This window comes from Labeo rohita, chromosome 11, assembly GCF_022985175.1.
Source record: "Labeo rohita strain BAU-BD-2019 chromosome 11, IGBB_LRoh.1.0, whole genome shotgun sequence".
NCBI lineage: Eukaryota > Metazoa > Chordata > Actinopteri > Cypriniformes > Cyprinidae > Labeo > Labeo rohita.
Genome location: NC_066879.1, coordinates 14,799,177 through 14,826,010, shown reverse-complemented (window position 1 = coordinate 14,826,010; position 26,834 = coordinate 14,799,177). Strand labels below are relative to the sequence as shown.

At 31.4% G+C, this 26,834-nt stretch overlaps 1 protein-coding gene across 6 annotated transcripts in view; it reads right to left on the bottom strand.

The window, feature by feature from the left end:
• Positions 1-205: 205 nt before the first annotated feature.
• Positions 206-26,834, bottom strand: part of slmapa (sarcolemma associated protein a) — a 64,064-nt gene continuing 37,435 nt past the window's right edge. For 2 of the 6 annotated variants that reach the window (XM_051122357.1, XM_051122362.1), the window contains 12 exons: positions 25,008-25,070; positions 22,388-22,447; positions 22,175-22,249; positions 19,434-19,514; positions 18,963-19,022; positions 13,372-13,491; positions 13,196-13,270; positions 10,848-11,153; positions 7,858-7,975; positions 7,238-7,409; positions 6,722-6,856; positions 206-2,183 (listed from right to left, as the gene is read on the bottom strand). In XM_051122357.1, the coding sequence (XP_050978314.1) occupies positions 2,091-2,183; positions 6,722-6,856; positions 7,238-7,409; positions 7,858-7,975; positions 10,848-11,153; positions 13,196-13,270; positions 13,372-13,491; positions 18,963-19,022; positions 19,434-19,514; positions 22,175-22,249; positions 22,388-22,447; positions 25,008-25,070 (1,358 nt within the window). In that variant the 3' untranslated portion in view covers positions 206-2,090. Of the gene's footprint in view, positions 2,184-4,558; positions 4,647-6,721; positions 6,857-7,237; positions 7,410-7,857; positions 7,976-10,847; positions 11,154-13,195; positions 13,271-13,371; positions 13,492-18,962; positions 19,023-19,433; positions 19,515-22,174; positions 22,250-22,387; positions 22,448-25,007; positions 25,071-26,834 lie in introns of all 6 variants that reach the window. The other 4 variants (XM_051122359.1, XM_051122361.1, XM_051122358.1 and 1 more) reach the window with 3 other exon arrangements.

Here is a 26,834-nt window from a genome sequence, read left to right as displayed (position 1 = left end):
ATAGCAAATATGAAATGAATGAATGAATACCGAATGTAACCGGAAGTCGCGCACATTTAAATTAGAAATGGAGCGATCGCGCTTATGTAGTGAATGTTTTTGCTTGCTAAACGCACAAATTAGCTACAGAAATACTTTGTATAGGCTTAAATAATAAAAAAATACATCACATAGGTGTTGAGCACAAAGAATCAAACTCGTCAAGGAAAGTGAATCTGTTTTATTGAAGTCATGCACATCACACTTGTTAGTGCAAATACCCTTTATATCTGTATTCCAGAAACTCCGTTATATCATTCTGTCTTTACAAAATAGAATTTTGACAGTGAACTATCTTTGATGTTCCAAACAAAAAGTGTAACTGTGAAACTCCAAAACAATATTTACGAATAAAACTATATACAGGCAGTGTGCTGTACTGACTTGGTTGGTAGTTGTTGACCAGTTTAAAGAGATAGTTTCCCAAAGGCCCAGATTTAGCTTCGATTTTAAACTATTCCACCGCTATGAACTGACAGAGAATGAAAAAAGAAAATACAAACTTATGCTTACAAAAACCAGTCTAGGTTCAGCTACGACCTGTTGAAATTTACATCACCGTTTGCATCTTTAGCTTAGTTCCGATGTTAACGAGTTCCAAAACTTGCGAAAATAAAGTACAAACGCATCTGTAAAACGAAAACGAACTGGAACGAACTGGAACAGAGAACTTGAGAAAAGGCCAATGCATCATATCCTAAAAACTGGCTTCGGCAGCAAATTAGATGTGAGCGATATCATTTATATCCAATGTTTATTTTGTGACTATAACATATTTACACACAAACATTCATACATACATATTTACAAACGGCCCGTGAGCATTCTTCCAACGTGAAGGAACGGATTTTAGAAAGTCCATCATGCTGTCTAAAGAACAAAAAAACGCTGTTTTAAAGCTATCCTTTCTGTGCTACAAGCATTGCTTTTTTGCATTCGTGGTCAAATCCATATCGAAGTGTTCGATGGATTTTTGTTGCAGTGTCTTTCCAGTAAAACGACAACAAAAAAAGGAGATGCAAAAACACAGTCCTCGACACGTTGAACCAGATGAGTTGGGCTTTTTTGCTCCACGACTGTTTATTTACAGCACAGCAGACAAATGTGAACCACACACCAAACACATCATTGGTTAATTCGTCTTCCCGCAGTCTCGAAAGCAGCTCGCGCATCCAAAATTTCAACAGCCCGCAAAATAATTCAGATTTGTGACTCTTCCACCCATTTTCCCCTAGTCTTTGCATCCAATTTCATTCTGTAAGAAGAAACCTATGTTACAGGTAAGGCAGCAAAATCCCCGAGCCTTTTTTCAGGAGGTACTGTAGGAGTTTTAGTACAGAAAGTGCTCCATCTCCATCCAAACAGCAGGACAGTGTGTTGGTAAAAAGCTACGTTTTTGTTTTTTTTATTTTCCATTTGACACTGACCGCGATCCTAACATGTCAAGAACGTCGAATTTCAAAATCACCTAGATACTTGTAGTGTCTCTGACATGAACATTTGCTTATAATACATGATACAAGAGAAACAGCCATAGAGAACAACGACAGCACTGTGCTAGAAGCATGTTGGGTCGAACGCACAAAAACAGCACAGACGACGTGAAATTTAGACTTTTTTTCCCATTCGAATTGATGACGCGCTGCACGAGTGGCACTTCAATGTGAACTAGTCCTAGTAGTATTTAGTTAAGTAGGCACTTCGCCCCTCTGTGCCCTAGAGTTCAGATTCATTTGGAGTCCAAAAAACAAAAAACGTGGTACCCATTCAAGAAAAACGAAACAGTAGACCTAGTTTAGGCCATTTTAATCATTAAAATTCCCATTCGAGTGACAAAAATGCTGATAGATTGTTTATTCTATTATATGCGTTACAACTGCAGTCACCCTTTCTTTCTATACTATATACATTTGCATTTTTTACACAGACATTGGGGCTGTATTGTCAAAAACGAGAGGTATTACGTTCAGATTTAGACTGTGTGTGTGTGTATTGGACAGAGGGCCGTGCCGGGGACAGGAAGTGGCAGAGACGAGTGTTCTGATTGGTTCTCAGGAGGAGCTCTTGGACAAGTTGGGATAAAGCACCACCGCTGTCACGGCCACCACGGCGGCAACCACCGGCATCCAGGGCATCCATCCGCTCTGAAACGACAGCATTGACATTAATAAAGCGTGTTGACTAAGATGCACCAGAGCAACCAGGACAGAAGCACTGGAGACTGGAGCTGAAGAGACAGAGAGAGACCTGGGTGATAGTAAGAGACAAAGAGTTACAAGAAAAATACACCACTGAACGGAGAGAAAGAGGGAGAAGAGAGGAAAAGCAAATATTTAAGAAAAACTGGGAGAACCAGTTACCTCACAGGAGTTATAAAGCAAATAAAAGCAAACACAACCGTCTTTCTTCAAAGGCAAAGAAAGAAAAGCTGCGTTTAAAGGAACAGATCACTCAAAAATGACAAGTTGGAACATCATTTGCTCTCTAGTGTGGTTTCAAACCTGTATGACTTTCTAAGTTTTCTTATGTTGGACACACACACAAACACACAAAATTAGCAGAATTTTCATGCTGCATTTTTTTCCACATAAAAATATACAGTGATGAAGGGATGTAAAAGAAAAGGACAAAAAAACATTTTAGAAAAAAAAAAAAAAAAAAAAAAAAAAAATTTCTGTATAAGTGTACAGTCAATCTTTAAAAGAAAAAAAATACATATATAATGTTATTATAATATATTATATAATAATAATTATAATAATATTAATACTTAATATATAATTATAATAAAATATTTGTCTTTTAAAAAATAAAAATGAAAATAAGAATTGTAATATTGTATTGTAAAATAAATAGTATTTAATGATAATATAATATTATAAAAATATAATCTTTTTGTCCCTTTTTTATTTTACAGTAAAATATTTTATATACATTTTAAGCATTTTAGCAGAATTTATCTATACTGCTTTTTTCTGTATAAAAGTGTAGTGACCAAGGGCTCACAATCTTTAAAAAAAATACATAAAAATAATATTATTATTAATATTAATATTTATCTTTAATATATAAAGAATTATTATAATAATTTTTTTCTTTACTATTGAAATAGTGATATTGTACTGTAATGATAATTACATACTTTTTAGTAAAGAATTAATAATAGTTATGGACCAACAGATAAATAATATTTATTTTTAATATATAACGATAATTATAATAAAAAATGTATGTTAGAATATAAAATTTAAATACATCACTTTTGAAAAAATAATATTGTATTGTAAAATAAAAAGTATTAATGATAATTAAATATTTTATAATAAAATATAATAGTTTTTGTCCCTTTTTATTTTACGGAAAAAAATATTTTACATATATTTTAAGCATTTTAGCTGAATTTTTATGCCTTTTTTCAGTATAAGTGTACAGTGACCGATCTCTAAAAAATATAAAAACAATAATATTAACAATAATATTTATTATTATATTTAATAATATTTATTATTTCATTTACTAATTAAATAATAATATTGTACTGTAATGATAATTAAATACTTTAGAATAAAATCTTAATTATAAATACGGACCAACAGTAATATATATAATATTGTACTGTAAAATAAAGGGACCAAAAAAAAAAAAAACCTTTCAGCAGAAAAGGGCTCTTAATTTCCTTAAATTATTATTTTCATCTTTAATATATAATGGTAATTATGAAATAGTTTTTTTTTTTTTAAATACAAAATTAAAATCACTGAATACTCCTCTAAATTATTCAATTTACATTAACCACATTGCAGGTCGGAAAATACAAAAATCTCAAAAAAGGGTACAAATAGTCTATATGACTATATGAAGTAAGAACAATTAATGCCACTGATGTGCAAATGCGTGAATAAGCTGCATCAAGAAGGGGACAATTTCGGTCTGACTGCCATAAAATTCTATCATATGCTGTCATTTAGTTATTTTCAGTTATTTTTAGTTTGACATTCGCTGATCACTTTATTGCATGGAAATGAGCAGCATGAACATTCATCAAAACGTCTTCTTTTGAGTTCTTTGAATAATATAAATTCACACAGGTTTGAAACAACACCAGGCTGAGTACATGATGACAGAATGTTCATTTTTGGATGAAATATGCCTTTAATTACATAAAGAAGAACAGCAAAAGATGATATGATGACCAAAATGCCCCAAAACAGAACAAAAAAAAAAAAAAAAAAAAGAAAGAAAAACATCCAAAATCCCCAAATGCAGAGATTTATATGGTGATCCAAGCAAGACAAGAACAGTTAATGTGTTTGGTTAGTAAGAAGTGATTCTGGGTGGATGAGGAATCAGTTAAGAGTTCCCACGTGTGGCCAAGCACTAAAAAGGGATTTTGGGGCAAAGCGGGTGCAGAGATGACGGATGAGAGTTTGCCATGCACAGGTCGTGTATATACATGATGATATATACAGAGGTGGATATACAGGAGACACACAGACAGACTCAACAGGAGCGTGTGTACCTTTCTACCACAACTGGCCGAAGCACCAATACAGCAAAGCCAGGAATAGACCGATGAAAATGGCTTGGACAGGCTGCAATATGGATGGCTAGAGGAGGGAAGGGATATTACAAATAAAACAAAAAATCAATCTTCAAACTATTCAACGGAAATCAGGCTGGGGAAGTCGCAACAACTACAACAAACATACAAACGTATACAAATAAAAACGACCATAAAAAGGGGTGCGGTGGGAGGGACCGTCCATAAATCAACACAAACACATATCGAACGCCCCAGAACAACAAACACATTCGAACATCTAGAAGCAGGACGTCAGGAACGAGGACAGTGTTCAAGCGTTAATAAATCACAGCACACGATAAAATGGTTATTTGCATTCAACTAAAGAACAATTTATCTGTGTTAAATTCAAATCAATGACACAAAGTGACCGTGAATCCAATCAACAGTGTGCAAGGGATTGTACTAAGGGAACTGTGGGATATTTAAGGTGACAACTAAAGCTTTGTGTAGCAAAAATGGGCAAAAATAAGGAAGAAATTGTAAAACGTGTCAAAAAACAGTGGAAAATATTTTTCTCCAGTCATAACCTGAAAATGAAAAATTTGAAGTCTAATGTTTACATACTCAACAATATCCATTGAAACCTATTGGATATTTTGACTATAGCTTTTTAGGATACTGTAGAACATCTGAACATTACAAGTCAAAAGTTTTTGAACAGTAAAATCTTTTTGTTTTTTTAAAGAAGTCTCTTCTGCTTACCAAGCCTGCATTTATTTGAAGTACAGCAAAAACAGTAAAATTTTGAAATATTTTTACAATTTAAAATAATTGTTTTCTATTTGAATATATTTTAAAATGTAATTTATTTCTGTGATTTTAAAGCTGAATTTGTAGCATCATAACTCATGTCATAGTCACATGATCCTTCTGAAATCATTCTAATATACTGATTTGCTGCTCAAGAAAAACCATTTATTATTATTATTATTATGTTGAAAACAGCTAAGCAGATTTTTTTTCAGGTTTCTTTGATGAATAGAAACTTAAGAAATATTATTTCAAATATATCAAATATATTCTATTTGAATATATTTAAAAATGTAATTTTGTAACGCAAAAGTAAAGTAATTAAAATGTAATTTTTTTAATGAATATATTTTAAAATGTAATTTATTCCTGTGACTTTACAGCTGCATTTTTAGCATCATTACTCCAGTCACATGATCCTTCAGAAATCATTCTAATATTCTGATTTGCTGTTTAAGATTTTTTTTGGTTATTGTTGTTATTATTATCAATATTTAAAACAGCTGACTACATTTTTTTCAGGATTCTTTGAATTTTTCCAAAGATCAGCTTTTATCTGAAATAAAACGCTTTTGTTGCATTATATACTATATAATTCAAAAGCTTGGACTCGAGTATAATTTTTTTATTTAATGCGTGAAAGGAATTATAGAAATTAATACTTTTATTTAGCAAGGATGCTTTAAATTTATCAAAAGTGATGATAAAGACATTTATAATGTTACAAAAGATTTTTCAGATAAATGCTGTTCTTCTGAACTTTCTATTCATCAAAGAAACCTAAAAAAAAAAAATTTTTACTCAGCTGTTTTCAACATCATAATAAAAATAAATGTTTTTTGAACAGCAAATCAGAACATCAAAATGATTTCTGAAGGATCAGGTGACTAGAGTAATGATGCTAAAAATTCAGCTTTGAAATCACAGAAATAAATTACATTTTAAAATATATTCAAATAGAAAACAGGTATTTTAAATAGTAAAAATATTCTAATGTTTTTGCCGTACTTTGAATCAAATAAATGCAGGTTTGGTGAGCAGAAGAGACTTAAAAATTAAAATTAAAAATCTTACTTTTCAAAAACTGGTAGTGTATAGTGCGGAACTACAAATAATATTTGCTTACAACTTACAAACCCATGCCATATGTGTGTTCAGCTGTGTTTTCCACAGCTGTGCAAAACAGCGAAGTAAGATCTATCACTGTTTGCTGACAACCGAGTTAAATTGCGTAATGTAGACGACAGCTAATTAATTGGAGTACGATCCTAATGCTGGCTGAAAAGCAGCTTGTTGGAGTTTTTTGTTTGCTGTTTGCAAATGAAATGTGCTGGTTGTGAGACTCACATTGCTGCCTTTCTCCTGCAGGAGTTTGAGGTTGACCTTGCACTGTTCCAGCTCGTCGTTGATGGAGCATTTCTCCTGCTCCGTCTGCTCATACCGCTGCCGGAGATCTGAGAGCAGACTCTGAGTGTCGTCATACTGGAGAGAAAAAGACATTATACAATCATTGATTGATTGATTAAAAATACAGTAAAAACAGTAAAATTATGAAATATTATTACAATTTAAAATAACCATTTTCTGTGTGAATATATTGTAAAATGTAATTTATTTCTGAGCTCAAAGCTGAATTTTCAGCATCATTACTCCATCAGAAATCATTCTAATATGCAGATTTGCTGCTTAAGACAGATCTCTGACTTAAAATTCTAAAAGAACAGCATTTGAAACAGAAATCTTTTGTAACATAAAGGTCTTTACTGCCACTTTTGATCAATTTAATCCAACCTTGCTGAATAAAAGAAATTAATGGGTTTATGGTTTCAATAAAAGGTCTGGGTGGTCTTCGTTTGCACGTACCTCTTTCTGCAAGTCTCTGGTGCGGCTTTCGGCATGGGCCAGTTGAATCTTGAGTTTGCTAGCGTCCTGTTGGTGTTGGTCTTGTATTGAGCCCAGTTTATTCGCCAGGTCACCCTGGGATTTCTCCAGAGCGTTTAGGCTGCTACTCAACGTCGCACTCTGCTCTCTGGAGCTGAAACAAAAACATAAATTAAAGTCAAAGACTGTGTTAACATTCTGTAGTTTTCAGAAAATGAACTAATGAATGGAATAAATTTGTGTCATGGAAAAGAATGTTGCAAAACATTCCCAGGGCAGATGAGCTCATAGCGGTGACTTATAAAATGATAACGTCAGTACAGAGATGTACACATACCGCCTAGGGCGGAGATTAAGTACAGGACAAAGGTACTTAAAAGTAAATGGTAACCGGTTGTTTGAAAAAGTATCAGTGGAAGAGTCTTTTGTAAACACAAAGAGATGCAGTTGTTGTGCAATACGGTGATTCAATCACTCTTCATTTAAGAGAGCAGGTGTGGAATCTGACATAATGTACTTAAAAACCGCTTAAAACCGGGTGATTCACTTTTGTTGTGTGAAATCTAAACGACACAGAGTCTGTTCGTGTGAATGCGGCCCACCTGTCAAGCTCGTCCTCTAGTCTCTTAAGTTTCTGCATCAGCGTTGTCTTCTCAGCCCGCAGACTGTCACATTCATTCTGCAAACTAGAGCATTCGGCCTGAAGCTTGTCTAATTCACCTGACACAGAAACAGAGAGAGAAAAGCAAATTATAGAACTGATTTCTTCCGCTCACACCCTGAACACCCCATTACACAATGTATTTAAGTGTAACTACGTGCAATAAACTTAAATTAAAATTACATTATATATAATTATATATAATTAAACACAAATGTACATAAATATATTTAAAAATATACACAAAATATAGAATTTACGTGCACTTTTTGATAGATTTTTTAATGTTTTTAAAGAAGTCTCTTCTGCTCAGCAAGCTTGCATTTTTTAAATCCAAAGTACAGCAAAAACAGTAAAATTTGAAAATATTTTTACTATTTAAAATAACTTTTTTTATTTGAATACATTTTAAAATGTATTTATTTTTGTGATTTCAAAGCTAAATTTTTAGCATCACAACTCCAGTCACATGATCCTTCAGAAACCATTTTAATATTCTGATTTGCTGCTCAAAAAAACATTTTTTATTATTATTATATTGTGAAAACAACCTAGTAGAATTTTTCCAGGTTTTTCTGATGAACAGAAAGTTCAGAAGAACAGCATTTATGTGAATAAGAAGTCTTTTTTTAAATTATAAATTATTTATTAGCACTTTTGATCAATTTAAAGCATTCTTGCTAAATAAAAGTATTATTTCTATAATTATTTTATAATTCTATTTATCAAAGAATCCTGAAAAAATGTACTCAACTCAAATATTGATAATAGTAAAAATGTTTCTTGAACAGCAAATCAACATATTAGAAAAAAATTCTGAAGTATCATGTGACACTGAAGACTGGAGTAATGGTGCTGAAAAATTAGCTTTGATCACAGGAATAAATTACATTTTAAAATATATTCAAATAGAAAACAGTTATTTCAAATTGCAAAAATATTTCACAATTTTACTGCTTTTGCTGTACTTCAGATCAAATAAATGCAGGCTTGGTGAGCAGAAGATCTTACTGTTTAACAGCTTCATACTGGTAGTGTATATATCTAAAAATATGATTTATATAATACTTTTATAATTGACATAATAATTATATAATATATATAATCCCTCAGATTCTGAAATATTGAGTCATCAGGTGAAAACCATCACCTAATTTAGGACACAATATAAAATGTGTAGTTATTCAAAACATGTTAATTTAACATTACGTGCCTGTGTCCAGGCTTTTGGTTTCAGCTTGGAATTTTTATTTTAGTATGATTTTACTGGTTGTGATACTGGTGTAGCCTAAAACGATCTCAGAAGCACTGTCAAAAGACTTTTATACGCATTTTTATGTGAAAAACAAATCAAGGATCCAATAAATAAATAAACCCAGCAGGATGGACGATAATGAAACAGTTTCCGTGACTTTGGACACATTAAAGAAGGCCTGGAAAGAAAGACCCCAGTGAAAGTAATACCACATGTGTGCCACCTTAATATGTGAAGAAATCAGTCTTAAAGAAACAGCGAATTACCATCCACATTTGATATGTGGAAAGATGTATTCAATGTTTGAACTTGTGGAATCATTAAAAAGTTTGAGGTCTGTGAGATTTTTGTAATGTTTTTTTTTAAAAAGTCTCTTCTGCTCACCAAGGCTGCATTTATTTGATTAAAAATATAGGTAAATTGTGAAAAAAAAATACAATTTAAAACAGCTCTTTTCTACTCGAATATATGTTAAAATGTATTTTATTCCTGTGATCAAAGCTGAATTTTCAGCATCATTACTACAGTCTTTAGTGTCACATGATTCTTCAGAAATCATTATAATGTTGATTTGCTGCTCAAAAAACATTTTTTGGAAATCTTTTTTTTTTCTTCAGGATTCTTTGATGAACAGAAGATATATTCAATCTTTGAACTTGCAGAATCATTTAAAAGTTTGAGGTTTGAGATTTTAGTAATGTTTTAGTAAAGTGTCTTCTGCTCATCAAGGCTGCGTTTATTTAATTAAAAATACAGAAAAATTGTGAAAAAAAATATTACAATTTAAATGAGCTGTTTTCTATGTGAATATATGCTGAAATGTAATTTATTCCTGTGATCAAAGCTGAATTTTCAGCATCATTACTCCAGTCTTTAGTGTCACATGATCCTTCAGAAATCATTCTAATATGCTCAAAAAACATTTTTTTTAAACCTTTTTTTTTTCTTCAGGATTCTTACATGAATAGAAGATATATTCGATCTTTGAACCTGTAGAATAATTTAAAAGTTTAAGGTCTTTGAGATTCTAGTAATGTTTTAGTAAAGTCTCTTCCGCTCACCAAGGCTGCATTTATTTAATTAAAAATATAGAAAAATTATTTAAAAAAATATTACAATTTAAAACAGCTCTTTTCTACTCAAATATATGTTAAAATGTATTTTATTCCTGTGATCAAATCTGAATTTTCAGCATCATTACCCCAGTCTTTAGTCTCACATGATTCTTCAGAAATCATTTTAACAGAAATCTTTTGCAACATTATAAATGTCATTACTGTCACTTTTGATGAATTTAATGCATCCCTGCTGAATAAAAATCTCACTGACCCCAATCTTATAAAAAGTACTGCATGTACTCATTTAACTCAAACTCAGTTTTCTTCTCATGGCGAGTAACTCTGAGCTCACACAATGCTAATTAGAGGAAACAAATGTTTCCAAAAATGAATCAAAGGCGCTAGAAAAGAGAGAGATCACAAAACACCAGATCAGTGATGATCTCAGCCATTGTTCCCGCTTGATTTATGACATCCAGCGAACGTTACAAGCCAAACTGCACATCAGGGACGCAGCAGGTTCACCAATGATGACGCGCTAGACTGGCCCAGCCGCTGAACCGGGTCTGGGTTCAACAGTGATTCTACTCAGCTAATGGCCAAAAACCAATCAAGTACCTTGGAGTTGGCTAGCTCTTTCCTGGTGCTGGCTCTGGAGCTGGAAGCTGGCCTGCAGGTTGCTGATCTCCACTTCATACTTGGCTGCCGTCTGTCTCCATTTGTCCAGTTCGGCGGTGACGACGCTCAGGTCTCCCTGCAAGGCGGCGATCTCTCGCTCCCGCTCGGCGGTGGCGGCTTCCATGGCGTGCCGGAGCACCAGGATCTCCTCCTGGGCGCTGTAGAGCTCCTCGCGGGTGGTGGTGATAGTGTTCTCCCTCTGCTCACGCAAAGCCTCCATGTCAGACTGGAGCTTCGCTAGTTGAGCTGAAGACAAAGAGTTACAGTGATTTTGCTATAATTAACGTGTGGTATCAGGTTTAAAAATTCAAATGTGGCAACCTAAAAAAAATGTTTTTTTTGAGGGCTGAAATCATTTATTTCACAATCTTCATTATGATGAACTGAGATCCTTTCATCTATGCTGTTTTCAGTTTAGTAAACACGGAGCGTGTCTGGATCCAATCATTTTTATAAGCTTTGTGATTTTAATATGAAACAAATCATTCAAATTGTCATTTTTAAAAAACAAAATTCAAACAATAAATGTCATTTTGACGCTTCATGGATTGTAACAGAGCAACCTAGTTCAACTGGCACATGAACCAATTATCTCTTCCTCTTTACTACTACTTATAGCAAAAAATAAACAAATTAGCATCAAAAGGTATGCTGAATAAATATGCATGATTAACTGAAATGCATCATGTCTCATGTAATCGTTCAAAGTGTTTCAACCATGTGAAAACATCAATAAAACTTACTTCAGGAAAGCCATTTAAGCCATTTTCAAGAAAATAACTATATAGGAGCATTTTCATACATATATGCACTGTATAACATGTTTAATATAATTTTTTTAACCTCTTGTCTTCTTTATTAATGTATGTTTGAATAAATATGCAGCTCAATGTTGATTATTAAATAATTGCAATTAAATATTAACAAAAAAAATTAATACTTTTTGTAAAAAAAAAAAAATCAGTAAATATTTCATATATATATATAAAAAAAACAGCAATTTATATACAACTCAGTTTTGTAATTAATTCATTATTTAAAAAAATATTTTTGGTTTTCTGGCTAAATGAAATCTTAATATACTCATATCATTAAAAAGTTGATATAAAAGCTGCCTTGTGCACAACTGAAATTTTGTTTATATGCAACTCAGTTTTTTTGTCTTGAGCGTTGATTATTAAATGTAATTGAATATTTAAAAAAAAAATTTCTTTAAAATGAAAACTACAGTTTTAGATTTAGTATTTTAGGTAAAAAAAAAAATCATTAAAAAAAACAACAACAAATTAGTAAACATTTTATATAAAAACCTGCACTTTATTTGAGTACTGTATTAATAATTGAATGTACTTAAAAAAAATATTTGTGGTTCTTCTGTTAAATGAAAACTTAATATATTTATATTGTTAAAAAGTTTATGTAAAAACTGCCTTAATTGTAATTTAAAGTTTTATATGCAACTTCCTTGAGTGTTGAATGTAATTGAAGAAATGTAAAGAAATGTAATTGAAAAAAAAAAGTTTTTCAGTGAAATGAAAACTTTAATTTTAGATTTGGTGTTTTAGTGAAAAAAAAAACAAAAAACAAAAGAAAAACCATTAAACAAAACTGAAGCAGAAACATAAATTAGTAAATATTTTATATAAAAACACAATAAAAAAAAAACCTCCAGTTTTATCTGAGTGTTGATTATTAAATACTTTTAATAAAAAAAAATAATAATAATTTGTATAACTTATTTTATTTTATATTTATATTTATAATTAATTATTTAAAAATATATTTTTTGTTTTCAGCTAGATGAAAACTTGCCTTACGTGCAATTCAAACATTCTTGAGTGTTGATTATTTAATAAATGTAATTGAAAATTTTAAAAAAATCGTTTTTTGGTAAAATTAAAACTTTAATTTCAGAATCCGTGTTTTGGCAAAAAAAAATCATTAAAAAAACTAGAGCAGAAACATGAATTGGTAAGCATTTTATAAAAAAACTATTTATGTACAACTCCATTTTTATTTGAGTGTTGATTATTATGTTGATTTTGGCTAAAGTGTTGATTAGTAAATACATCAGATACATACATACAAACATTTTCTGTTTTCTGCTACATAAAAACTAATTTCTTTCAAATTTCATTCTTGGTGTTTTGGTAAAAAAATAACTAAATAAAATTGGTGCATGACTACAAACTTTCATGAACCCATACTGATGATTAGATTCAGAAGTCTTTTTGAAGATTAAAGTCAAAACACTAAAGCACGATTCATGTAAGTGTTGAATGACTCACTCTGTAAGAAGCGGATCTGTTTAGCAGATTCTTCAGTCTGCTGTCTGTTGGTTCTCCTCTCCTCCTCCAGCAGGGCTGATGAGAAAAAGACGTTCAGCGATTCACAAAGTGCAATCGTGACCCTCGATTATTAATGCCGAATCACTATTAAAAGAGCGTTTAGCACCCTGCCGTACCTTGCAGCTCAAGGCATTTCTGTTTACCAGTGTTGGCGAGCTCCTGGGCCTCCTGCAGCTCTCGGTGGAGGTGCGGAATGACCTGCTCAGTGTCTCCAGCTTCCAGGTTCCTGTCCATTTCTGCAAGCACACACAGAGCAGATGCTGCAGTGAGGGAGCATGAAGAAATAACATGGCTGACATGAAGTAAAAAAGACATTAAGAGATAAATTGACCTAATGAGTGAAACCTCAAACTCTGAGTATTGCATTTATAACTCATCCTGCACAAACATGAATGATGCATTTATTATATATATTTTTTCTAATTCATTTTATATTTTATTTTTTTTATATTATATATCTTGTTTTTCATCTTACATTTTTATTTTATTTATACAGCAAGTGAGAAGTTTGGCAGTAAAGACAGAGCCATTAAAAGAGTTAGGAATTTTACTTTTTAAGCATTTACATACTGTAATAACATGTCTTTAGGAAGCCATTAGTTCACGCAAAATTTGCATTGGGGTTTAATTTGGAAAAAACTATGCAAAATTGCAACTCTGGGCATTAAGGGTTGCAAAACTAGTTTTTATCGTATTTTATTTCATTTTAAATGTTATATTATTTTATTTTATATTTTATTCTATTTTATATATTTTTTAAATATTTCATATCTTATTTTCAGTATTATTTTTAATATATTTTTTTAAAAAAGTAAAAATTTAAATCTTAAAGTAAAAGTTTTAAAACTCTGTAAAAAAAAAATTATAACAAATATATTTCAAAAGTACATTTCAACCATTATTTTATTTTAAATTTTATTATATTTAAAATTGTATTTTATTTTATACATTATTTTATTGTAAATTTTATTTTTAATATTTTATTGTAGATTTTATTAAAAAAATACTGGGTTATATTTTATTTTATTTAAAATGTGATTTTATTGTATTTTATTTTTTGTATTTTATTTTTAATATTTTAATTGATATTTTATTTGTAAAATTATATTTTCTATCTTAATTTAATGTAATTTAATTTAATTGATATAACAAGTGAAAATTTTGAAACCCTGTTTCAACCAGTATTTTTATTTAATTCTATTTTATATTATTTTATTGATATAGCAAATGAAAGTTTTGAAACCCTGTTAAAAAAAAATATATATATATATATCACAATTAGAAATCGGTTATAAAAAACATTTAGTTTAGGAACAATTTACATTTAGGTTATTATTTAACTGCTTTGCACAAACATTGTGTTTCTGGGTCTCTGAAAGCAAGGAGACTTTGCACAGGAGTGCATATGTAAAAATGCTGCAATTCCTAATAAACGGACATTTTCACGCAAGCTGCAGACATTTCAGATTTCTGTGCTCAAAATGCTTCTCCTAAAAGCTCAAAGCCATGGCAAGTGCGAGACCAATCCATCACGATGGGTCAAAAACTTTGGCGCCACATAAAAAACATTTTGTTAGACCCCATGGGCAGGAACATCTAGCACTGAAACTTAAAAAAGAGCAAACCAAAATCAAGATGCTTGCTCAAAATCAGTTCATTATGTGAAGGATGAAGTATTTTTGTTTGCTCAGTGCCATGCACAACATGCATGACCTGGCTTGCTCAGGACAACCGAACACCCAAAATGCATTGCCTTCAGACTACGGGACCCAACTTGAAACCTGATTACGCAAGTCCAGCGCACGTTCAGACGGCTCTAATGGAAGATCTACAAATGGGCCGTTGAGATGACCCACATCAGGCCAAGCAAAAGAGACATTAAACACTCTGCGTTCCCTTGTAAGACTTCATGCCGAGCAAGTGCACATTTGCAGCCTCTCTGAGGAGAATCCAGTTGGTCTCTCATGTGGTCTTGTAACAACAGGCTTTTGGGAAAGCCTCCTCTGACCGTAAACTGATGAACGTCCCCCTCTCTGAACGTTCTACAGATGTCGGTGAAGTAATGTGCTAATTTAAGGGCTGGTAATCCGTCATGATGTCAGACGAAAGGGTGTTTACTGCGGGCGAGGGAGTTGCTTTCAGGCAAAATGATGTAACGAACTCGTCTACTTAGCGGTGTTTCTGAAGTTTGGCCATTTATTTAATGAGAGAGGGCACGAAGCAGTGTGTAATCTCATTCTGCTCCTTCTTCGGTGATTTCATCAAGAGCGTCTCAAAAGGATTTTATGGCTGAGATTGAGTATCGCAGCCATATAAGGTTACATGTGTTCAGATAAGTCTTCATTAAGGCAATTGAATAACTCATGCCAGACGCCTCAGTTTAGATGCAATCTAGGGGCGAAAGGGCAATGCAACAGCGCCTCCTAGTGGCACATTTTACTATATATAACCAAAGCTTACTGGACATCAAATCGGCATGCAAAAACAAATGCAAATGTCTTATGATCCAAGGCACATACAGCAGAATTCTGAATGACAAGTACAAAGTAAGCAATTAAGATATTGACTAAAGATATCAGCCTTACAAACAAATGGGATAAGTGCTGGTCTCAACCATGGGGCCATGACTCACTACAGGGCATAAACACATTTTTAAGGAGGTTAAAAAAGGCTTAAAATGATGTAATATGTGACAAAACAGACTTATAAATAAACAAAAAAACTATAATAGTATCTAAATAATAAATAACAATTTTTCATTCCCTCAACATCTCATTTTTATTTAAGAACCAGGATCATTTTAAAAATTGGAATAAAAATTAAAAAAATTGATTTTTAGACCTGGACAAGCCATGAAAAATATGAAAACTTCATAATTTATGTAAATTTCTAGAATCTACAATTTTTTTCTTACGTCAAGCTCTAAAATATTAAATATAACATTAACATATTATTGAGTAGAAATTACTATTTGAGTAGAATTGCTATTTGAGGGATAAAAATAATTAAAAAAATAATAAGCCATTTGAACCCTGAGGAACATTCAGTTCTTGAATAGTTTGAAATCAGAAATGTAATTATTTTTATTTCAATATAATTTAACATAATTGTAATATTTATTTTTATTATTTTAATATTATGTATTTTTAGCATATTATTTATTTTAATATTATTTATATTTATTTATACTATTTTTGTATTTAATTAATTTAATATATTGACACTCCTAGTTTCTGTAAAAAAAAAAAAAAACACAAAAAAAAAACAAAAAGCAACTCTCTTATTAAAGAAGCACCACAATAAATATGTATACATGGGACTATTTTGGATTTTGTGGGGGCTTGGAGTCAAAAAGGTTGAGAACCACTGATTTAATGGGATGAAAAAGCAGTTAACTTCTCTCGGTTGTATTGGCTGTTTCAGCTTAGCACTCAATTTTATACAAAATGATTGCACTTTATGCTTCATCAATGTTACAAAGATAACTTTTATATACAAATTTACAGTATATATCAATGTGCATTGAGTATTCAGCAACTTCACCTAGTGAAAGTCCACTTATGAGCTTAGTACTTGTTTTTGCACCAGCAAGTGTGATTTTTCCACAAGGTACATTATTAGTTCTACTGGCATTTAGGAATAACAGTATCTATGCAGATTCCTCCTCATTATCTTCAGCCGGAAACACATGCATGCTACTAAATTGTTGAATAAGCCACCTTTAATCAAGAAGAAAAAATTAAGGTAGAGAAAAGCTCTTGCAGCACACGTCCCTCTGGTCTTGGCCGCCTCTGAGTCTGCCTGGCACGTCCCACACTTCATCAAGAGTGCTCTCGAACAATGAGGTGCTGAAACTGGCACTTCCTCCCTGATCCGAGCCAACGCTCCTTATCTGACGTCCCGTTAAAGGACATGAGCTCAGTGCGATCACGAGAGCCCACTTAGACTGAATTAAATCAAATGCCAAGCGAGTAACATTTTTGTTCAATGAGAACTTGCCTAATTGGGGGAAAAACTGGTGAGAAAATATGAGCTTCAAACAGATTAATTACAATAATAACCGGTGGCATTCTAAATCACCAACACTTGTTACTGCTGTGTCATATCTCTTATTTAGGACAGATACAGATAACCAGCAAATCCAGCCAGCTTTAAATGACACGAATGACACCAAAAACCTCCATTATTAAATCTCAAATCATTTTTCACGCTATTTGACCCTTAGATTGGATGAAGTTGCTGAATATTCAATGATCAATTAATATGTAAAAGTAGGCGGTTCTATGTTAATGAGCACAGCTGTGACATCATATTGATTTCTGAGCTGCTTTTGTGGTATACTTTCTTATAGTTAAATGGTCATTGAATGTTATGTACTGTCGCTATATAGTACTTCAACCTCAAATGTTGTATGATATGACCCTACAGATGAGCCTTAATGGAAATGCATGTGTGGGAGCCAAATGTCCTGCTGTCTAGTGTGACTCAGCAGGGTGAGCAGATGAATGATCTTGATATTTTCAGCCTGAGTGGGTGAGAGTCACAACTGTGAGAGCTGATGCCATCTGAGATCAGAAGGGGCAAATGCCCTCGATCCAGCAGAGCCACTATGACAACCAGAAAACAAACTACCAAGTAGAGATTAGTGCCATTCCAGCTCATGTCATTGTAGTGTCTATTTCATAACCATTCATTGTTACTGCTGTGTGAACCTGTTTTTTAAAACCTATTCTATGAGACAATATGACTATGTCTATGCCTCTCTTTTTGACAGTTTAAGCATTAGTGCTGGTAGCATTAAAACGCCAATAAAATTAAAGCGACAGTCCACCCAATTTATCGTCATGTAGTTCCAAATATGACTTTCCTCTTCATAAAACAAAAGAATGAATGTTGGGATCCTTTTGAATTAAATGTATTATTTTCTGCCCCATAAAAGATAGTCAGTCATGCAGATTTGGAACACCATAAGAGCAAATGAGTAAATGATTACTTTTTTTATTTTTAGGTGGAATTTTCAAATGTAACCACATTTAGAATTGCGCAGAAACTAAATTTACTCTCAAAGTTTACAGATGTAACACTAACCGCATTTAGAATTCTGGAGAAACTAAATTTACTCTAAAAGTTTCCAAAATGTAACACTAAACAGATTTAGAATTTGGAAGAAACAAAATTTACTCTAAACATAGAAACTAAAAAGCGAAAAATTGTATCAGTTTAAAGCAACCCTCATCCAATCAACAGCCGTTTTCTTCTGACTGACGGACGTCTGAGCAGCAGCTGTGCGTGACATTGTGAAAGCACTCTGTGTCTAATTGGACTGTAATTGGTTTACATTCCAAACCGTCCTCCGGTAGAACATAAAGTGGGGCGAGGGGAAAGATCTGAGGGAGGGAGATAAATAGGATGACGCTGAAACACCTGCCAGGAGGACGACTCAAGCCCACCGCTAAGACCCTTGGGTCCCACCGCTGTCACCTTCAGCAGATGCAAACCATATATAGTGCGATTGGGGAATAACACACCCTGTTAAGCTGCACAGTTGTGCCACATACCAGTCCACTGAGCTCTAATGAGTGCAGATAAAGAGGGTGACTAACAGTTTCAGGCCAGCCAAACTATACAAACACACCCACATCAGCCCTGGCATTTCAGACATGGAAGCTGAAAAGAAAACTTTGACACAAAAGAACGAAGGGATTACCTTTCAGAAGAGAAACCCTGTTCTGGGGCTCGTTCAGTTCTTGTTCATCCATCTGTCCGTCTGGAATGAGAGAAAGAATGAAAGAATGAATCATGAAAAAATGAAAAGGAAAGAACAGAAAAAAAATACAGGACAGAAAGAAAGAAAAGCATGAATAAAACATGAAATAAAGAAAAAAGAAAGAAAGGAAGAAAGAAAGAAAGAAAGGAGGAAGAACAAAAACAAACAAATACAATAAATTAGGGACGGGCAGAAATAAAAAAAAAACATGTATAAAAGAATAAAAATACAGTTTGAAAAATAAATCAGACTAAGTTTACATCACAAGTTATACTTTATATACAAGATAAAACGTCAAGCTTTTCATATAATATGTATTATTTTTAGAAAAAAAAGTGGGATGTATAACTGAAAGCTGTAGGAACCAAAACAGCAATTCATACATTTTAAACGTGTCCATGTTTTACGTACCTGACGTGTCGTCACTGCTTTTGTCCTTGCTGGGGCTGAGAGTATCTGACATGTCGCACTCTTTAGCGTCTATTTGGTTTTCTATGAAGGCAGAGCGGAACAGACCACTTAGAGAAGAGGGGGGACACAATCATAACTCAAAACAACATTAAAATAACCTTAATTATACAATCACAACATACACCAGGCTCTCTGATTCAATATATCTGGTCTAAACAGAAGTGTGTTTGTAGGCTGTTGATATGATAGTCATAATTACTCTTGATCTACAATATCAGGCAGTGAATGTGCCCCCTGTAGTTTATCCTTTCTGACTAGTGGTAGTTATTGCCCACACATGGTCATTTGAGTGACCTGGGCTTCCAAAGGGATATACAGTCACATGCTAAACTAGTAGCAGATTTAGTTTTGCGCTGCTGTGAATCCATGTGGACTAAAATTAGTTATAAATGGGGTTTAAATAAGAGGTGACGGCAGTCTAAAGAAAACTCGTGCTCATGCCACCACTAATAAATATAAGGGAACTCCATCTCAAATTTTCAGCATTTTTTAAAATTAAAGTCGTAAATGTTGATCAGAAAATCTGATTAGTCAATGCTGTCTAGATACTTCCATTACTTGCAGACACCAGGCCAAACATTGCATTTTTAAATCAATATATGACCTGAAAAGCCACCCTTCCTGTTGTTACATCACATGATGGATCTTCTGAACTCACTGTTCCATGAATAAGCGCAAAGTAGCAAACGAACAGTGACTCAATGGGACTGAAGGGAGAATGACTAAATGATGTCGTCACTGGTAATGGTTGACCAGTGAATTATGGTCGAATCTGTGTGGTCATAATCTCAGACTCTAATCCGAAGAGACTGAGGGGGTCAAGGTCAGATGTCCCAACAACTGGGAGTAGCTGGACAGACAGCACAAAGAGAACGGGGTCAAGGTCTAAATGCCACCTCATCAGCTGCATCTCTCTTCTCACAGAGGCGATTTAGCGCTTTAGCAAATTTACACATTTTTTTTTTACACTGATTATAGGATTTAAACATTTAAAAGTGTAAACAAAAAGGTTACAAAAGCACTTATTTGTTATTTTTTTGTCCATTACAATTATTATTATTAAACTGAAAGGATTCAAATCATTTAAAAAGTAAACAATGTTGCAACAAATGGTTTGCTTCAAACTATTATTATTATTATTATTATTATTATTATTATTATTATTATTATTATTATTATTATTATTAGGCAGCAGCTGAAACATTTTAAGTTGTACAACATTTAAAAATTCACAAAATTGTTTTAAACTTATTAGGCAGAATGGATCTAAACATTTTAAAACGTACATTTTTTGGTACACAATAACTATTATTATTACTACGTAGAATAGATTAAAACACTTTAGAATGTAAACAAAAAGGTTACAACAAATTGTTTTTTTTTTTTAATAAAACATTTTAAATTGTAGAAGAATTTTAATTTAAATTTTACATTTACAAAAATTAATTCTTTTTTTATTTATTATTATTAGGCAACATGGATGTAAACATTTTAAAATGTATATGAAAAAGTTACAACAAAGTTTTTTTTTTTTTTTTTATTATTATTATTATTATTATTATTATTATTATTATTAATATTTAGAAAATATTCAAACACTTAAGTTACAACTAATTTCTTTTGTTATTATTATCTATTAATATTATTAATAGGCTGAAAGTATTTAAACATTACAAAAAGTAAACAAAAAAGTTAAAACAAATAGTGTTTTAAACAAAATGAAACATTTTAAATTGTAGAAGAATCTTAATTTAAATTTTACATTTACAAAAATTAATTCTTTTTTATATATTATTATTAGGCAACATGGATGTAAACATTTTAAAATGTAAATGAAAAAGTTACAACAAATAGTTTTTGGTTTTTTTTACTAATTATTATTATTATTTAGAAAATATTCAATCACTTAAGTTACAACTAATTTCTTTTGTTATTATTATCTATTAATATTATTAATAGGCTGAAAGTATTTAAACATTACAAAAAGTAAACAAAAAAGTTACAACAAATAGTTTGTTTTAAATCTATTATTATTAGTAGTACTATTATTTCATTATTATTATTATTATTATTATTATTAGGCAGGATACATTTAAACATTTTAAAATGTATGTGAAAAAGTTACAACAAATAGTTTCTTTTAAAACCTATTATTATTATTATTTATTTATTTTATTTAATTTTTTAAAAAAACATATGATGATAATTAAGCTGGATGATTTTAAAATAGTTTTGTTTATATTTATTATCATCATTAGGCTCGATTGATTTAAACATTCTAATATGTAATTTTTTTTAACCTGTTATTATTATTATTATTATTATTATTAGGCCAAACAGATATAAACGCTTTTAAAAGTACATTAAATCTACACCAATAATAATAATAATAATAATAATAATAATAGATAAAATATCACTGATAATAAAGATCTTATTAGAGTTGATTACAGTAATGACCCTGATCTGGTCATGCTCTTTGAGGATGCTAAAAATAACCATAATGCTCTTTCCTGCCAACCACAGACTGCAGTTGTTTAATTTGGTTTTTAAATAGATGCCAGGGTTAAAACCACGTGCCTTCATTGCCATCAGATTGCATCATACCAATGTGATGGCGCTCTATAACAGAGCTTGATCTTGATAAAACTTAGATAAAAGTCACAGAAATGTGACAATACCTTTAAGCCTGTCTGGACTAGCCAAATTGTTGTCCACTGCCGTCTGGTTATTCTGAAGATGCGCATCAATAACTTCTGTGGAATAAAACAGGAAAACTTTTAGGTCTCTTCTCCATTTCTTAACTGGTTCCCCCTTAAATGAACCTCCGAAGTGTGAAAACAGCCTTAGTGCCTGTCCAAATCAATCAATAAAAACACAATATGTGCTCTTACCGTCAAAGTTGGACAGCTTGTTTATGGACGAGTCCACCGCTTCCTTCAGCTGCCTCACCGCTGGTTAGAAAAGAGAAAAATCATGTAAGTATAAATCTCTTCAAGCTCACTAAACCAAACCTGAAGCAAGCATTAAACATTTAGCATTAAAAGTCAAATCTCAGTTATTAAAGGACACTGATGCAGCCCAACTGAATACAGCATCAGCAGCAACAAAACCGCATTTGTAGTATCTTCCATACATACAGAACAAAGCAAAAATGACACATGAAAAGCATCAGTGGAAGCTCATAGACTTCAGAACGCATGCTGGTGAGAGCGAAAATCCCCGGGAATAGAGAAAATCCAAGTCAGCTGGAGGTGAAGTGCAAGAACAGCAGACGGCATGCAAGAGCGTTTTCGTTAAGAATCCGTGTCGAGTTTGAAGAGGGATATTCACTTGTTTATTGAGAGACTATATGAATCTCAGGGACGGCTTATGATCTGATCTAGACACACAGATTTCAGATTAAACAACGGATAGTGCCAATATTGAATCCTGAGAGCCTCTGCAATATAGTGTGATGTATTCACAACTTTACTGCTTAAAACAAATAAACCAGCAACATAACTTTCCAAGTTTGCTTATGGAAGATTCAGCTAGAGCTAACTTAAGATGAAGAACAAATCAATAGAAACGACAAAACAATATTTTAAAAGTTAAGCCAGCATTTCACCAGATTTGGAACGAGGCGCTTGAAAAACTATTGTCAAATACACAGTCAACACCAAAACATATTTTAGCCTCCAAATGATAAAAATTTCTAAAGATGATTTTATATGATTTACAAATCAAAGAGGGGGGGGGGAGTTGCATTTATTTTACATTCCCAACACATCAGCCACTTTATAGTTCATTCAATTGCTAGAAAATAACCACAAATATTTCCGTAAAATGCTTGGACTTATTTTTTTTTTAGAACACTGTTTATTATTTTATTACAAGTCATGAATATGCATTTTTAATAAGACGTCATCTGAACAATCTATACATCTGCTGATCGCAATCAACAAATAATATTTAATAACTAATGTTTCTCAGCTTAAAATGATTTTTAAACTCAATAATGGCTCTGAATAATTTACTGAGTGTGATTCAAACCCACTTTTCAGTTTAAAACTAATTTTTTATTTGAACTAAAAAAAATGATTCATACGAATCATTTTTTTGGTTCAGACTAGCATGCACTCTAAAAATGTAATTTAATAAGATAATATCTGAATTGTATTTGGACACAAATTTCTCTAGCATCACCAAAAGACAGTAGTCTTTAAATTGGTTCCAAATGCAAAATAAAAATAAATATTTATGATATTTATTTTTAATATTTAAAATTAAAATATTTAATATTTTAATATTTAATATTTAAAATGTAAAAAAATAATATTTAATATTTACTAAATAAATATTTATATATATATACTTTTAATATTAAAAGTAAGTCTGAAACTCTAAAATAGCCCTTGTGAAGCCTTGAAACGAAAAAAGGACTAAACCACATATGGACAAATTTCTCTAGCATCGCCAAAAGACAGTAGACTTTAAATTGGTTGCAAATGCAAAATAAAAATAAATATTTGTAATATTTACTTTTAATATTTTTAAATATTTTTTAGAATTATTTAATATTTAAAATGTTAAAAAAATATGTAATATTTATTAAATAAATATTTATATACATTTATAATAATAAAAGTAAGTCAGAAACTCTAAAATAGCCCTTGATTTGGAAACAAAAAGGGCTAAACCGCATATGGACAAATTTCTCTAGCATCACCAAACGACTGTAGAATTTAAATTGGATGCAAATGCAAAATAAAAATAAATACTTAAATATTTATTTTTAATATTTAAAATGTAAAAAATAATTTAATATTTATTTAATAAATATTTATATATATATTGATAATAATAATAGTAAGTCTGAAACTCTAAAATAGCCTGGGATTTTAAAACAAAAAAAAAATTATGATGCTGAGTTCAAAAATATCAATAAATCCCATCCGATTCAAATAAGCAAATTTTCTAATTAATTTGAAATCATCCCATTTATCAAAATGTAAAAGTTTTAATGTTTCAATGGAAAAAAAGTATGTAAAATGTGCCTTTTTAATATACGTAAGAGTGGAAAAGCAGAAACCAACATTAGGCATAAAATAGCATCTGCAGGATTAATAACAAATGAAAACAGGCTGAGAATTGAACAAATAGTTGCAATCTGGCTCAGATTCATTCAAGAATCATGTCTTTGTGGTGTTTTTCTGCTGATTAAGGGACAATACAAGACAACTGAACCTTAAAAATGCTTCTCAAAAGTAAAAATGCTTCACAATGCATAACATTTTGTGAAAAGGTGTGACATGCTTGAGCAAAACAGGCAGTATTTTTGAAATCAGCACCTCAAAATTAGTATTAAACAAGTATAAAATGATGCTGGGCAATGCTATAGCTCATGTCCCTGTAAACCCTGTCCTCACTTTACAGAGCAAAACAAAAACTGCTGCCTGCTTTGATGCTCATTCATAAGATCGTTCATTAGTACGGCTGAGGAAGACGTTGGAAAGAATGCTGTGTACTCACATTGACACTCAATGTACTGTTGGATTAAAGTGCAGTCTCCTCCACTCTTTAAAAGAAAGTGGTCTACCAAAGAAAGAAAAACCCTCCATTAAATGAACAGCAGATGGAAGAAATCCCCATAATCGAGGGGTATCAGATGATATTAAAAACAGAAGCCAGATCTACAGGATACAACATGAGACGCAACCAAACAGAGATGCAGAGGGCGGGACAAGGACACAGACGGGAGACTGCAGCTATTCATGGACCTGCGCCTCACTGCCCTGGAGAGACTGACTGTCACCTGTCATTCACCTGTCAACACTGTGACATGGACGTCTGATACTGATAAATCAACTGTCATGCTTTAGCAGATCGTTCCACCTCTTATACGTTTCATTAAAACTGAATTTGGCTAGGAATCTTCTAAATAAAATCTTTAAAATTAAAGCTCTCTCTTAAAATTAAAGTAATTTAGACCGCAATCTTACAGCTGCACTATAAAATAAAATTACGTAGGTATTGCTTTTCTTAAATACTTGTGTTTATTTTAGAGCAAAAGTATTACAATAGTAATACTTCTAATTTTGTAAATTTAGCAAAGGTACTACTACTACAAACAATTTTGCAGCCCTACAAACCAGAACAGCAAATCTGAAATACATTACAGAAACAAAACAGAAAAAAAATAATGAATAGAAAATGTAAAAATTAAATTACACACAAAAATATATTTAAAAAAAAAATTGTTGTTGTTTTTAAATTCCATTTCGTTTCAGAAATACTACATTTGCCTGGGAATTTTCTAAATAAAATCTTCAAAATAATATTAATGTTATCATTTTAAAAAGAAATTAAGCATGCCATAAACATTAATATTGTCATTTTAAAGTCTTAAAAATACAATTGCTGCATTTATTTGGTTAAATGTTGTTTTATTCTTTTTTTAATACATGATTTTATATTTTTATTTTTAAATTACACATAAAAATATAATAAAACTGTTTTGTTTTTTTAATAATTCCATTTCATAAGTTTCAAAAATACTAAATTCAACACAATATTAATGTTATCATTTTAAAAAGAAATGAAGAATGCCATCTGTAAAATAAAATTACTGCATTTATTTGGTTAAATGTATTTTTTTATTTTTAAATTACACATAAGAATATAATAAAATTATGTTTTTCTAAATAAAATATTTCAATGCATTTCTAAATAAAATATTTAAAATAATGTTAATGTTAGCATTTTTAAAAGAAATAATAAAAAAAATAACATTTATTTGGCATTTGGTAAATATTGTTTTATTCTTTTTCAAAACATTTTTATTTTTTACAGTGAAACAGCATTATGAATTTATAATTTCGAATTTTATTTTACTTTGTAGTAGTAGTAACAACAACTTATGATCATGAATATTATTATTATTATTATTATTATTGTTGTTGTTGTTTTATAGTCATATTGATATATAATCCATTTTTGGCAAACTGTGCAGCCCTACAAACAAGCACATAAAACCAGCAACTAACTTAAATAAATAAATATTTTAATCTCTTTTTTTTAATTCAGAAAAAATGCCATCAGATTTTCTCCCACATTGTGCAGCCCTATAATCTTCTATAGTTTCCCATCTTGCTGCCTATTTTAAAAGTCTGTTTTCTGTACAGTTATGCTCTTCCAGCACAAGGCCTTGTTATGTAATGTCATGCACATCATTCGTGGTTTAACAACCACACATTTTGATGCCAAATGACAGCATCTTTTAAGTTTTCAATCACTTTTGGCTTTGCACAGGCTGATGTTCTCTACAAAGGTCTTACTGAAGCAACAAAAAAAAAACCA